The following is a 15,723-nucleotide window of genomic DNA, read 5'->3' as shown; positions in this document are numbered from 1 at the left end:
AGCTCACAAAAGAAATACTGATCCACATGGAAGAAGTCCATTGCTGGCTGTGCTTAATAATCATGGCATTTATTAATTTTTTTAATCCCACCCATCAATTATGTGAAGATTTTAATTTAAATTCAGCTAGTAAATTCCCTTCTTCCTCAATGTCAATTAGTAGTTCTTGCAAACTAATTGGAAAGTGTTGAATTTTTATTATTTTTAGCAAATGAGCTTGAAAACCCACTGAAACCATTTAGATTTTTAAACAAGTTAGAAAACTCTGTTTCCAAGCTTCTTCCTTAAGTGTGAATATATGACAGTTCTGTTAAGTGACACACTTACTCTCTCTTCTATGGGTTGCTGTAAGTATCCAGGAAAGGAGAATAGCTAATAATGTCAAATGCTATTGCAAAGAGGGCAAGAAGGATAAAGATAGAGAAAAGGCCATCAGATTTGACAATTAAGAAATCATTGGCAACTTTGAAAAGAGTAGTTTCAGTTGTGGAAATAGTCAAGGATAATTAAAGCGTTGAAAACCTGGGAGACTAGGATGCTGGTACCCTTGGGAAAAACAGGGAAGTTTTGGAGAACGACAGATTTGAGGGAAAAGGTAATATAATAAGATTTGCAATGCAAATTGTAACCTGTCCAGCTTATCCTAGGCTATTCACTCTTTCCTGCTGAAAAATAGTGTAGAGAGTGTGTGTGTGTGTGTGTGTGTGTACACGCATGCATGTGCCCATGTGTACATGTGGGCGGGGGAATATCTTACAAGTTATAGTACAGAACACTGGGAAGGCAGAGTTTAATTTTGCCTTCATGCCCATTCTAGGTACCTCAGTGAATGTCTTAGCACAGTGCTTGGCACATAGTAGGCTCTAATGAATGTTTATTGACTGGCTGACTGACTGGTTCCTTCATAACTGTCCTGAGGCGCTTATGTCTGGACTAGCCACAGGAAGACAATGTGTGAAGGAGTAGATTGCAGGATGCTGAATAAAAAAGTGAAAGGAATACGATAATGGTGTTAGAGACAAGTCTCTGATTATGTAACAAAGGGTCAAATATGATCCATTTTCCTACCCTCCATCTAGCTATCACACCACCTTTTGGATCATGCCATAGCCTCTCTCCATTTCGGAGACCACTGTTCTAAGGCATAAAAGTCCAAGTGCATAATTAGTTGGCATTTCTCAAGTCTTCCCACTGCCAGTTAAGTCAACATACCCTTTTGAGAAGGTGCAGCACCATGGTAAATATCAAGACAAAGAGAACTGAAGCCAGTAAACTAATATTATGGCTTTGATGAATATTCTTTGCAAGCTATTTCTGAACCAATTTCCTTTTGTTAAAGGTAGTGGGGTATGTGAGTGTCTCATTTCATTTCAATTAATAGCCTGAACCAGAGGACAATCTGAGTCAGGCTGAACTAAAAACAGCAATCAAAACAAGTCCAAAAGACTTAGTGCTGGCTTGAGAGAAATATTTTAATATAAGAGAATTTGATTAATGAAAAATCACATTTAACAAATAAACACATTAACATTTAAACAACATTTAAAACTCACATTTACTAAACACTTTCCATGAAACAAGTATGGTCTAGATACCTCAATGAGGGAGAGCCAAAATGGATCAAAAATCAATACTGATTTTCCTAAGTTCATAATATATTCCTATGATCCCTTACATATCATAATACAATAACAGTATTAAACCTAAATTGTGGCCAAGAAACATTATCCTAAATAATAAGTGATTCAAAGAACAAACCTTAGAAACAAAAAAACCTAATATTTTTAAAGAGAATAATGACACTAAGACAAAATACCAAAATATATGAGATGTAACTAAATAATTTTCAGGGAAAACATCTTTTTCTGAAAACATATTAATAAAAAAGAAGACAGACAACATGATACAGTGAATAGAAGATTATCAATCTGTGTCATGAAGACCTAGACTTTTGAATCTGACATGTACTAGCTATAAGCTCATGAGGCAAGTCATTTCACCTCTCAGTGTTATCAGGCAATTTTTTATTTATTTTTAATAGAATCTTATTTTTTCCAACTACATGTAAAAATAGTTTTCAACATTCATTTTTTTTAATAAGATTTTGAGTTTCAAATTTTTCTCCCTCCCTCCTCTCTACCCGACAGCAAGCAATTTGTTATAGGTTATATATGTGCAAGCATGTTAAACATATTTCCACATTAGTCATGTTGTGAAAGAAGAAACAGAACAAAAAGGAAAAACCACAAAGAAAAAAAAACAAAAAAGTGAAAATAGTACGCTTTGGTCTGCATTCAGACTCCACAGTTCTTTCTCTGGATGTGGATAGCATTTTCTATCATGAGTCTTTTGGAATTGTCTTGGATCATTGTAGTGCTGAGAAGACCTAAGTCTATCTAGTTGATCATTCCAAAACGTTGCTGTTGCTGTGTAAAATGTTCTCCTAGTTCTGTTCACTCAGCTTCTGTTTATGTAAGTCTTTCCAGGTTTTCCTGAAATCTGCCTGCTCATGTCTTGTAGCACAACAGTATGTCATTACATTCATATACCACAACTTGTTTAGCCATTTCCCAATTCATTCCCTCACTTCCCGTTTCTTTCAGGTAACTTTTAAAATAAGTCACAGATCGGTTGTCAGTCTGCATTGGTAAGAGTTTCAATATAGGGAATATGGAAAATGTTATGTTTATTTCTTTTTATAATGTTCATTCCTATCCCCAGACATTAAAAGAAGGAGCAAGAAGTCTCCAGTACGTTAGTTTGATCCTTTATGGAGGACAGCACTATTTTGTGGAGAGATATGTTCAAGTATTGCACAGGATCGTGAGGCATGGAATACCTACACTGATTAAATCACAAATCTGCCAAAGTACCAAAGATGGGTGTAAAATGACATTTTTTACTTAAAGATTTTACTCACTGGAACCATGTTATGATTTAAAAGTATTTAACATCTTTAATTTTACAGAGAAAGTGGCATCCTCTGTAACAAATGTTGTTACAAGTATCTTTTAACAATTTCACCAAGTTTGAGACTAGAGTAATGAGTTATCCTCTTTTGCATTTAACTATTCATATATATTATCCATTTTCAATATGTATATTTATAAACATACACGCAAAGATCTTTCAAAATAATTTCCAAACTGGACATTAAAGTAGCCATCAAATTAAATTCCAAAAATGGTACCCTCTGATTTCTATGTCAAAATTCACAAAAAAGAAAAAAATGATTTTATATATTTTGCTTTAAGCATATTCCATTTATCTATGTTTTAAGGTAATATGAAGAAAATGGAACTTAGGACCCTTGAGAAAAAAGATCCAAGTTCAGAAGGAAACTGTAAGGCTGCTAGAATGAAGACAGACTCTTAACTATTTCACAGTATCTATAACTGGAAGAAATCTTAGATATTAACTAATCCAACTCTGGCATTTTGCAGGTGGGAAAACTAAGGCCTTCAGAGAAGTTTAATGACTTGTCTCAGGTCACATAGGTAGTCAGCAGCAGAGCCAGGATTCACTCCAAATCAAGTGCTCTTTCCTTTTTTTCACATTATATTTAAATTTTGCTTTTTATTCTAGTTCAGGATTTCTTCCCTCTCTTTCTCTTCCTTCACGTAGCCACAACTCTCACTATCTTTTGCCTAAACCACTACTACAGCATCCTAATTAACTTCCCTACCACCAGTCTCTCTCCCTTCTCCAATTTTTCATCTGTTCACACAACTATAAAAGTGATATTCCTAAAACACAGATCTGACCATATCACTATCCTGCTCTAGAAACTCCAATGGCACCCTATTGCCTCTGGGATTAAATACAAACTCTGCTATAGGGCATTGAAAGCCTCTCTCTCTCTCTCTCTCTCTCTGTCTCTCACACACACACACACACACACACACACACACACACACACACACACGCGCGGCAGGAAAGGTGGGAAGGAAGGAGATTATCAGAGAGTACCTGGCCCACAGCATATTGTTCCATGTAGCTGAAACCAGGCAGGGCAGCAGATGCAAAGTGGAGTTTCTGCCCTATCGAAAACAATCCATTGGGAGGACTTTGTCCACTTTCCATCCCTTCAAGCACAGAGGAGAGAAGACTGAGGGTGTCAATCAAGGTTGGGTTAGCAGCATGAGGGGAGTTTAGAAGTGATCATTTTATCCTGGGAGGGGGATCATGTCCCATGGAGTTGAAACCAGGAAGGGCAACAAATGTAAAATGGAGACTTTCTAGGCTTAACTGAACATCACTATCTTTTTCGCACATGTTCCAGATAATACGGCCTATATGCTGTTCCCCATACATGCTGTTTCATGCCTTTGTCAATGTGTTTCTGCAAGTTGTTCCCCCTGCCTGAAATGCACTTCCTCCTCACCTTGGGAAATCCCTAGTTTCCTTCATAGCACAGCCCAAGTGCCATTTCCTACATTCCTACATTGAGCCTATCCTAGTCCCCACAGTTTTTAATGCTATCCCGCCCAGAAACTTATTCTGTATATGTCTGGTATTTACTTACCTGTGTACTTGTTGATTCCTTCAAAAAGAATGTAAGCTGCAGGAGGGCAGGGTTAATTTCTTTTTTGTCTTCATATCTCAAGGGCTTAGTATAAACAGGCATTTAAATATATACTTGTTGAACAAATGTTAAAGGAATGGGAAGGAAAAGTATGGCACAAAGGAAATAGATTTTGAGTCAAAGGATCCAAATTCCTGCTTCTGTCATGTAACTGTGTGTCTTTGGGCAAGTCATTTAACCTTTATGGACCTCAATTTCCTCATCTGTAAAATAAGAGTTGAACTAAGCTTCTAAGATTTCTATTAGTTGTAAAATTATAGGTTTCTTTAATTTGAAAAGATCAAGTCAATGAGACTTTATTAATATTTACCACATGCCAGGCATTCAAAGATAAAAATGAAAACAGTCCTTGTCCTTGTCACATTTTAGTGGGGGAAAGCAACATAAACAGAGACAAGGCAATAAAAAATACACACACAAATATGAGAAATCTCAACAAGAAGGGAAGTACCAACAATGGAGGGAGAAGGATATTAGGAAAGGCCTCTCTTGCAGGAGGAGACACCTGAGCTGGGTTCCAAGAGGTAGATGTGAAGAGGGAGAGTATTTCAGAAATGGAGGACTTGTGCCTTTGCACAGAGCTGAGGGACAGAATGTCATGTAAAGGGAACAACAATTAGGCCAGTTTGGCTAAATACAGGGTATATGAAAAGTAATAAAAAAAAAAATCTGAAAAGATAGGTTACAGCCAGATTGTGAAAGGCTTTAAATGCCATAGTAGTTTATTCTAGAGACAATATGGAACCACTGAAGCTTCTCAAGTTGAGCAGGGAAATGATGTGGCTCAGACATAACAGTTATGTATGCGGAAGATGGATTAGAGTTAAGAGAGAGTGGAGGAAAGAAGATTAGGAGGCTCTTGCAGTTCTTCTGATAAAGATCTAATTTTCAAGATATTTCAAGGAACTGGTTCAAATTTATAAGAAGAAAAGCCATTCCTCAAGTCATAAATGCACTAAAGATATTAACATAAAGTTTTCAAAGGAAGACATCCATGCCAACAAAAGTCATAAGAAAAAAAAGCTCCAAATTACTAATAATTAGAGAATGAAAATTAAAGCTGCTTTGAGGTTATACCTCCATTAGATTGGCAAAGATGACAAAAAATGGAAAATGACAAATACTGGAGGGGCTGGGGAAAACAGGCATGGTGATGCACTGTGGGTGAAGCTATAAATTGGTTCACTCACTGTGGAAAGCAGTTGGAACTGTGCAAAAAAATAAATCAATAAAATGTACACAGTCTTTGACCCAGTGAAAATTCCAAGAGGCTTATACCCCAAAGTAATCAAAGAAAAGAGAAAAGGACTCACATGTACAAAAATATTTATAGCAGCTTTTTTTTTTGTAGTGACAAAGAACTACAAACTAAGGGGATGCCCATCAACTGCAAAGTGGCTGAGTAAATTATGCTATATGAATGTAATGTAATAATATTGCACTATAAGAAATGACAAAAGGGTTAGGTTGGGTTCAGAGAAACCTGGGAAGATGGAGAACAATGAAGAATAAGGTGGGAGGCTGCTAAGTGGCACAGTAGATAGCGTTCCAGCCTTGGAGTCAGGAGGACCTGAGTTCAAATGCAGCCTCAGACACTTGAAACTTACCAGCTATGCGACCCTGGGCAAGTCACTTAATCCCAATTGCCTCACCAAAAAAAAAAAGAAAGAAAGAAAAAAAAAGAAAAAAGAATAAGGTGAGTAGAAATAGGAGAAGAATTTACATGATAATAACAACATTGTAAGGACAAACAACTTTGAAAGAATTAAGAACTCTATCAGCTCAAGGACCAACCATCATTCCAGATCAACTATAAAATAATGAACTATGTTACCCAGCTACTGACAGAGAGCTGATGGTCAAGACTCAGAATGTCATGTACATTGTACAGGTACATTGGACATTGTACCTGTACACTGCACACAAACAATGTGGGAATTTGTTTCAATTGACTATGCTTATTTGCTGTATCTTCTTTTTTCTTTTTCTTTGAAGTTGAGGTAGAAGTAGAAAGGAGAGAAAATAAATGTTTTTTTTTTCTTTTTAAAAGCTATCACTGGCTCCTTATTCTGCTCCCACTCCCCTCAAAAAGGAGACTATTATAATTAATTCAAGCAAGTGGTAATAAGGGATTTCAGCTCACAAATGAGATTGTTAAGATGTAGAAACTGATTAATTATGAGGCTTAGTAAGACAAAGTGAAGAGTTTAACATTGCCCTGAGGTTATGAACTTGGGCAACTAGAAGAATTAGAATACCTTCAAAAGAAATATGGAAGTTCAGAAAAGAAGAGAGTTTTAGAGGAAAGAATGAGTTCTAGCACACAGTCAAGATGGTAAAGAACCAAAAAGAAATACAGCCAAGTTCTTCCTCACAAACCCTCCAATTAGTCTAGTGCATTTTGTACCACACCAAGACCTGATCGGAAATCCAAGGAAAAAAAGTCACCATAAGTTGTTTTTCCAAACCAGTTCAGCAAAAGGAGATAGAGATAAAGGTCTGTTGACACTGAGTTTGAGAACTAGCCAGGAGTGGTAGAAAGAAGCATTCCAGTGCAGGGAAAGACTGTGCATCAGCGCAAGAAGAGGTCCCAAAGCCAGCACAGAAATGCCGAAAACTGTTCAGGGAAGAGGAAGAGGTGCCAATCTGCAGCTCCATCACTCAAATGAAGGCTGGATATATAAACTTAGGTGTCATGTGCATAGAGGCAATAACTAAATCTATGGAAACTATTGAGATAACAGAGATTATAGAAGGTGAAGAGGGTTCAGGGCAGAGCTCTGATATATATACTCATACAAATAAGACAGGAAGTAGAAGATGAACCACCAAAGAAGACTGAGAAGAGTTAAGGCAGATAGGAAGAAAACTAGGAGAGTGCAATGATAAACTCTTTTACCAGGAGCTGAGGAAATCCACTTCCTCCTCCATACAAACACAAAGTGGTATCTCTCATTCAAGACCAGTATAAACACTCTCTTTAGGGCTCACTCACCCACTGGGGCCCAATGGGCCCCTAACAGCAGTAGCTGTCACTACTTCCAGGATTCTAAGGGTAACCTTGTAAAGTGGCTAGCCTTATAAATACTAATGCACAAGCCCCCACCAGTGTGCTTCACCTTAATCAGCCAGTTAACTCTATTAGTTCTTTAGCAAAGGCATTTACTCAAAGGGCATAGCAAAGAGATAAATTACAAAACACTTCCCTTAAACATTAGGGGCTCACTCTTTCATAAACACACACAGAGTCCAAAAGGGGTAGAGTGGCCACTAACCTGAAGTATAACGGTAGTGAGGCAGGAGACTTTGTTGTCCAGTCATCTTTCAGTTGAGTAAGATTGCTTGTGACCCTATTTCAGGTTTTCTTAGCAAAGGTACTGGAGTGGTTTGCTATTTCCTTCTCCAGCTCATTTGAGAGATGAGGAAACTGAGGCAAACAGAGTTAAGTGACTTGCCTAGGGTCACATAGCTAGTTTGTGTCTGAGGCCAGATTTGAACTCAGGAAGATAAGTCTTCTTGCCTCCAGGCCCAGTACTCTATCCACCGTGCCACACAGCTGCCTCAACATAGTGGATACACATGACCAAAGCAACTTACAACTCTGGAACTACAGAAACTTGATGAACTTTGTCTCTCCAGAGTTCTCACAAAATTCACTATAAGATTTTCTACTTTTCAACTGGGCTGGCTCTTTGCTGGACATGGTGTCTCCACTAGAACATTGGCTCAGCTGTTTATTCTTTCTAGGGTGCAGTGTAATAGCTAGAGGAGCCAATCTGTGGCCCATTGGGGTGGAACAGGTCACTTGGTGCTGCTGTTCATTAGGCTCTACTGCTTCTGTACTAGACAGGTTGATCTGTTGGTCTCCTGGGCTCCCTCTTCAACAGGTAGTTGCAGTCTTTTTTCTACTTTCAGCCATTGACTCTACTAAGGGCAGGGTAGGACCTGCGCTTATTCAGCTGGAGTATTACTGAGCTCTTTCATATAGGGCAATGGCTCATAGTTTTTGGACAAATTTTTCCTTACTCAAAAGTCCTTTCCTTTCTTAAGTCATTCCATTTTATTAGCCTGTTTTCAAGCACCACACTCCTTTGGAACTATTGCATAGAAGAATAGCTAGAGACAAAGGTGTGAATACAATCCTTTCCCTGAAGACTCATTCACTGTCTTGCTAGCCTCTTCATATGTGAACAAGGTTTCACAAACGCCTACCCTTTCTAAGGTGAGGAATATCTATTTTCCATCTGAAGATTCTAGTCTTTATTTTTCAATATCACTTTTAACCTCTGCATATCTTCACTTTTGCTGAATTCTCAATAGGGCATGGCTCTTAAACAAGGAAGATAGAACAGAAATAGTTCTAGTTGGTATAAAGATATTTCAAGTGAAGCAGTAAATAGGTAGTATTCAAAAATTATTTGAAAGAGTTAAGAAAACAACATCTCTAATAAGTTGCAAGAAGGTTTTGAGATTAAAGGCAGCATGGTGTAGCGTATGGAGCATGAGATTTGAAGTCAGAAGACATAGATTCAAATAACATCTCAACTAGATGTGTGCACTTTAGCAAGTCACTTAAATACTCTGGGCCTCAATTTCTCAACTATAAAATGGGCATAATAGCCTTTTCTGTTAACCAATTCACAAGCTTCTATGATATATGATGTGATATAACTGGAAAAAAAAAAGGTAAGCCAGTCACTCAGCAGGAAAAGTATTGCCAGACTACTTACGTGCCCCATTTGTAGAGACATTATGTCAAAAGATCTAAAGGAAGGACTCAGAATGTTGAGTGAATCCCAAATGATGGACTTTTACAGTAAAATAAAAATAAAGTTCTACCAAAAACACATCATCTATTTTTTTTTGAAACACGGCAACTATCCATTTACACATCCTAGATGTTAGTTTGCCATGGCCACTAGGACTTTACATAGAAAAAGAAAAAAATTCTACCTATTTCCATAAAAGTAAGGAATTCTGAGATAACAGGTATCTTATACAGCCAAATGCTTAAGTTTGAAGAAAATGATCTCTGCTGACAGGGAAGCCAGTATGGTACCCAAAGTTTATCAATTAAAGAAGTTTTTCTGCTAACAAAATTTTGTATTAGGATAAGAATACTTTGTTTTATTTTTTAAAAACTCTAAATGGAATCCCATTTAAAATGCCCTAGGGAACTTGCTGTTATTCAAAGAAATACACATATGAATTCTTTTGTAGAGCAAAACCACTCCTGCATTCATCTTTTACATAAATCTATACTTTCAAAATCTTTAAGTTAACTAATCCAACCATCTGACAGTAGGGACAAGGAACAGAAAGCCCATAGAGGTTAAGTGACTTGTGCAAGAATCAGAAAAGACAGTTAGTGAGACTAGAACCCATGCATCCTAAATCCTTATCCAGTCTTATTTCCACTACACTACATAGACATATCTAAAGTATACCTATAAACTAATCAGGTAGGCCCTCCTTACTTGATATACTGCTTTAGAAATGAAATCTGTCAAAACTTTTAAAAGTTCTTAAATTCCAAAACACATTTATCTTGTTTTCATCTACCACATACACAAAACAAAGATAGAAGATAAATTACTTTTAACTTCAGAATCAGAATGGAGGAGTGAAGGCAGGAGACAATTAAGATAAGAAATGGATCAATTTATAGATAACATTAATAATACAATACTGTATTCTTATTGATTCTTTATTATCTTCATCCCTTCGGCTTATACAGTCATCATCAGCATACATATATTAAATTCTACTGTATACAGGTACTGGAAATAGAAAAAGAAATATAGTCCCAGCTCTCAAGAAGCATAAAATCTAGTTGCACAGCCTGAGTATAAATATAAAAAAGATAAATAGCAATATAAGATATCATATACCAATTGTCAAATGAGTATTTAGATACTAAGAGGGGTTTTTTTTGCACTTTAAAATAAACTATTTTCTTAATATTCTTAAGTAGTTTTCAGGAGTATTCTGTCACTTCAACTACTATAGATTTTAATTTCCTCAAGGTCTGAGGATAGTGTAGCTTTTTTTTTTTCTCAAGTACTTAGTATAATGTCAGGCACATATTAGGCACTTAATAAATGCTTGTTTCTGATTCATTTCACTCTCATTTGTTGTGTCTAACTGTAACCTCATTGGAGGTCTTCTTGGCAAAGAGAGTGCCATTTCCTTTTCCAGCTCATTTTACAGAAAAGTAAACTGAGGCAAACAGGGCTAAGTGACTTACCCAGGGTCCTACAGTTATTAAGTGTCCAAGGCCAATTTGACTCCAGGCCCAGTGGTCTCTATCCACTGCACCACCTAGCTACCCTTTCACTCCCATAGCACCTAATACATAGTACTCAGCACCAAGTAAACAATCATTAAATGTAGACAAATACCATATTATAGATATGTCAACACTAATGAGGACAGGTCCCACATCTAACTGAATTACTCTAGTGAAGGGGGTCTTACCTTTCTGGGTATCATGGGCCCCTTTGGCAATCTGGTAAAATCTATGGATCCCTTCTCAGAATGTTTTGTTGCCCACATTAATAAGTGAAATAAAAACTAAATTTCAATTAGAGGACAGTGAAAATAAATAGGTATTTTTTTTTACCGGCCAAGTTCTCTCATCCCCTGAAATCTATACACCAATCCCTTGAGGGCTAAGAACCCCTGTTTTAGCATCTTTTACAGTACCATATTCCATAGGCTGAAGATGAATAATTCTAGCATGTTAGATTTCAGTAATGTTTTTGACTACATTTTCTGACCAGTTGTCCTTTCAACCAGAGCTCAAGGTGAAGGCTCATTTTCTTTCCCATTAATGCTACTTATGAGTTCATTATAATTTACAACAGTCAAAAATATTTCTACAATATAAAATTAGGGTAACGATTCATGTGCTGCTGGTAAGGCAAAAAAAAAAAGCAGTTTTCATTTTGTACAAAACTAACATTGTTTGCAAGAAAAAAAAAAAACTGAGCAATTTGTTGAATACAAATAAGTGGGTTATTCTTTAGTCATTCGCCACAAAGCTTCTTGCTGACTTTTGCCATGGTAAATATCTGATGATCTTACCTCCACTCAAGTAACATTTGTAGCACACACCACCTATGTTTCATATGAAAATACTGAAGGACTAAAATACTGAAAGATAAAATCAATATACTTTTAAAACCTACAGTAGTCTTTTTGAAATACCATTTGTATTCATACACTAGGACTGATCGATACATTATTCATATAAGAGAACTGATAAATAGGACAAGCACTAAGATTAAATACAGGTTGACTTTAGAATTCAAAAGATTACAGAGTAATTAATTCAAGAAACACATCCTAGTCTAATAGTGACCCAAAGCAATTACAATGAAAAGTACCATAATTGGACTTTAATAGAAATGAGAGGGAAATATAGGCATCATTCTGTCACTACACCTGGCATTAAGTGAAATACTGATCTGAACACCTTGAACAAAGTGTCATAAAAAGAATCAGAAACTAACAAGCAGGGAGAGATAGCTAACTCTCTCACCTGTTGGGAAAAAGAAGGAACAATATGCTTATATTGTTTATTGTAATCCACCAAAAACCTAATGCATAGCTTCTGCAGCTACATAAGGAACAGCCCAGTACGCCACATGGGGAGCTCCATAGGCACTTAATAAACACCACCAGCATATACGCTAATAAAAATTACTGGTTACAATTATTTTGTGTTTCTGCAATTTGACCAGAGATTTAACTTCAAACTCATAAATTCAAACTGCCACTATTTAAGAATTGTTCCACTCGGATGTTTTTAAAAATGGAGATTCTCAGCAGATAAGAAAACTCAGTTGCCAGGACAAGTCCTTGACGAGTAACCACTGACATGAAGGAGTTTTAAGCAAGAAGCTTGAAGGCATTTACCCACTAAATCCTGCTGCTTTAATTGCCTTACACAGGTCTTATAATTTACAGAAGCTTAAAAGTCTTAGTTAAAATACTCAAGATCTAAGTATAGGGTTTTATTTTAATCGTAAACAAAATCAGGTCACTCCTTGGGACCAGTCTCCCTTTGCCTTATTAAAACTAGGGGGGGGAGGAGGAGGAGAAGGAGGAGGAGGAGGAAGAGAGTACCCATCCTCTTCTCTCTGGACCACACTACCTCGAGGTAGTTAACCACAAACACAGCCACAAACTGTTTTTGAAGAGACGCACTAAAATGCCTGGTGACAATTTAACTTTTTTTATTACTATTAAAAAATAGCCCTTTCACCCTAGATAAGATACTGTGACACAAAGCGTCACCACAGAGGAAAAATTACGAGGAACTCCCAACACATGCTCCCAACTACGGAAAACAAACACGCAGAAAAAGCGGAAGATACAGACATCTGAAACACTTTGGGGGCGTTTTAACGAGGGACTGCTCCCAAAAACTCCCGCCAAGGCACCTGACGCCAGGCCCTCGCCGCTCCTCCCCAAGACCACAGCTTTCTCCTGCCTCCGACCCCGTTCCTCGCTCCCTCCACCACTCCCCCGCGGGGCTCCGCCCTGGCCCCGCCCCCTCTCCCCCTCTCTCCTCCCACCCCCAGCGCCCGGCGCTCGGAACGCGCCGGGGCTAGCGTTTGCTCGCTCTCTCTCTTTCTCTCTCCCCCACCCCCGCCCCGAGCCCTCCCCCGCCTCCCGCCCGGACCCAACGGTGGCCCTCCGACCTGTGCTGCGCGGCTCTGTTTCTCCGCCGTCGCCGTCGTCGCCTCCCCCTTCTCCCCCTTTCCCTCTCCCCTCCCGGCCCAGCGTCGCGCGGCCTCCTCCTCCTCCTCCCCCCCCAGCCTCCCCGCAACGCGAGCCCCCGCCCCCCTAGCCTCCCCACAGCGCCCGAGCCGGCGGAGGGCGGGGTCACTCACCGGTCCGCAGCTCGTGTTTGACAGTTAAGAGCTGGTCCCCTCCGTCCGCGCTGGTCCCCGCGGCGCTGACACCGCCACCGCCGTCGCTGCGGCCGCCACCCTCCTCCATTTTCCCTTTCTCGATCTCACAGGGACGTTTACGTGGGGAACCTCAGGCGACACAGAACACCCAGAAAGCTGACAGCTCCAGCCGACGCCGCGTGTCAGCTCCAGGACTCGGACGGAGAGACCGGGCTCTTCCCGCTCTGTCCGTTCGACTCCCTCCTCTGCCTCCTCCCCCTAGCCGAGGGCACTGTGAGTACGGCGCAACCAAACTCACCCCGTCCCCTCCGCCTCCTCCCTCCAAGCCCAGTCCCCGGCTCCCCTCCCACCCAGCAAGGTAGGGAAACCGTTGGAACCACCGTCGCCCATTGGACTCTGGGCGCGCGCGTCCTCCGAGGCGAGCCCGTATTGGACCCTCGCACCAGACGCCCCGCCCTGCTCCTCGAATTGTTGCTTCGCGGGGAGGCGAGGGAGGGAGGACCTCCGTCACTTGGTAAGCGAGCAGCGAGATTCTTCCCCACTCTCGCCCCAGCCTCCTTTCCCCTGGTGCGCAGGCGTACCTACATCTTGCTCTTCCCCCCCCCGCCCATCACCCATCCCAGGCCACACCTCTCCACTTTCCCCACCCGGCTCTGTTAGTAAACATTCCCTCGGACAGTAATCCGGCGGCGTTCCGGTTTTGTGATTGGTCTTCTATTGGGGAGGGGCGGTGAAAACTGATTGGAGCCTATGGTCTGTCAATCACTGTAAGGCGGGAAGGAATAACAAAACCAGCACCCCTGGCTCACGTGTGTGTCGTCTTAGCAAAAAGGTATCAAATTCCTATGTCCTAAGTGAACTGCTGGAACAAGGTATTTCAAGGCTGAGGAGTGTTAACTTCTTTTAAGTAATCAGGCAAAGCGCCTGTCGCTGCGGTTAAGCGGTGTAAAACTGATCTTTGGCCTTAAGTCAGCTCAAAGTCCTAGTGCTCCTAAGTAAAAATTTTGAGCTCAGAGTGAGTAACATTATTTATTGAATTTTGAATGTTTGTTAAATGAGATCAAAAATAAAAAGATACAATAGAATTGGGCGTTGCCTACAAACTAGAAATAATTATTAGAAATATAATACTACTAGATACACTAGAATACTGCCTGTTATAGCTGTATTATTTCACAACAGACCAAAGGGTCAAATTTTGAAAAAATGTTAAGCCTGTCATCCTCCTTTGTGAGTTTTTTCAAAGTCCCTAACCCACAAACATGTATACCTGAAATTCAAGATTTGTGCATATGTTCAAACTGACCCAAGGAGCACTTTAGCTATATATAAAATATTAGGAATTTAAAATTTTATTTCACTATATGCTTATTTCTATCTCTTTAGGTAGGAGATATTATGATTACAACAAAGCTCACAAGTAAGTAAATTGGGAGACAAAAAGTTGTGCTGCACCCATGTTTTGTTCAACAAGTCACCCCATATAATTGTGACCCAATCTAGAATGGCCATCTGTTCTGTGACTTCTAGTCTTGTTCCTCATGCCCTATCAGTTCTGGTTCCTATGTGGTCAAGATTTGGTTTCCCTTCCTATAGGTCTCTTTCATTGTCCAAAGAGAAGTGACTTGGGCTTCACATATGCCAGAAGGATGTGGGTTAAACTCACTTTTCAAATAATAACTTTTCCCCAGTATGTTAACAGGAAGGCTTTTAACTATTTGATAACAGAAGGAAGAGGAAGACCTGAGTCTTTTCATAAAAAGAACAAGCGTAGGGTCCTGACATTGAAAGGATCATTGGAAGTTAGCACACAATTGGTTAGAGAAGAACAGTTCCAAAAGAATGATTACCAAAGAGCTAGTGTCATAAAAGCAATTCTCATTGTCAATATTCCAAAATTCCTTATGACACTGACAAATTATTAAGTACCTACAAAGACTAAAATGAACTAGTTCCTGCCCCTTCAGGAAGCTTAAATTTTATTTGAGAGGAGATAAAGGGAACTATACAAACCTACTTCATAATCTGCTGATCAAGTTATACACAAAAGTTATAGAGATAGGGGCAGGTAGGTGGCACAGTGGATAGAGCGCTGGGCATGGAGTCAGGAAGACCCGAATTCAAATCTGGCCTCAGACACTTATAGCTGGGCAAGTCACTTAACCCCAGTTGCCTCACAAAAACAAAACAAAAAAAAACACCCAAAAAAAAGGAAAT

The 15,723-nt window shown here is 39.4% G+C and overlaps 1 protein-coding gene across 3 annotated transcripts in view; it reads right to left on the bottom strand.

Annotated features, from left to right (window-relative positions):
* RPS6KA5 (ribosomal protein S6 kinase A5) overlaps positions 1-13,809 on the bottom strand; it is a 190,953-nt gene extending 177,144 nt beyond the window's left edge. For 2 of the 3 annotated variants that reach the window (XM_027844930.1, XM_027844932.1), the window contains exon 1: positions 13,486-13,809. In XM_027844930.1, coding sequence (XP_027700731.1) covers positions 13,486-13,594 — 109 coding nt within the window. In that variant the 5' untranslated portion in view covers positions 13,595-13,809. Of the gene's footprint in view, positions 1-13,293; positions 13,341-13,485 lie in introns of those variants that run through there. The other variant, XM_027844931.1, reaches the window with a different exon arrangement.
* Between the last annotated feature and the right edge of the window lie 1,914 nt (positions 13,810-15,723).

Source organism: Vombatus ursinus, unplaced genomic scaffold, assembly GCF_900497805.2.
Source record: "Vombatus ursinus unplaced genomic scaffold, bare-nosed wombat genome assembly UNPS02014945.1, whole genome shotgun sequence".
Taxonomy (NCBI): domain Eukaryota; kingdom Metazoa; phylum Chordata; class Mammalia; order Diprotodontia; family Vombatidae; genus Vombatus; species Vombatus ursinus.
The sequence above is the reverse complement of the archived record's forward strand: the minus strand, read 5'-3'. Positions and strand labels throughout refer to the sequence as shown.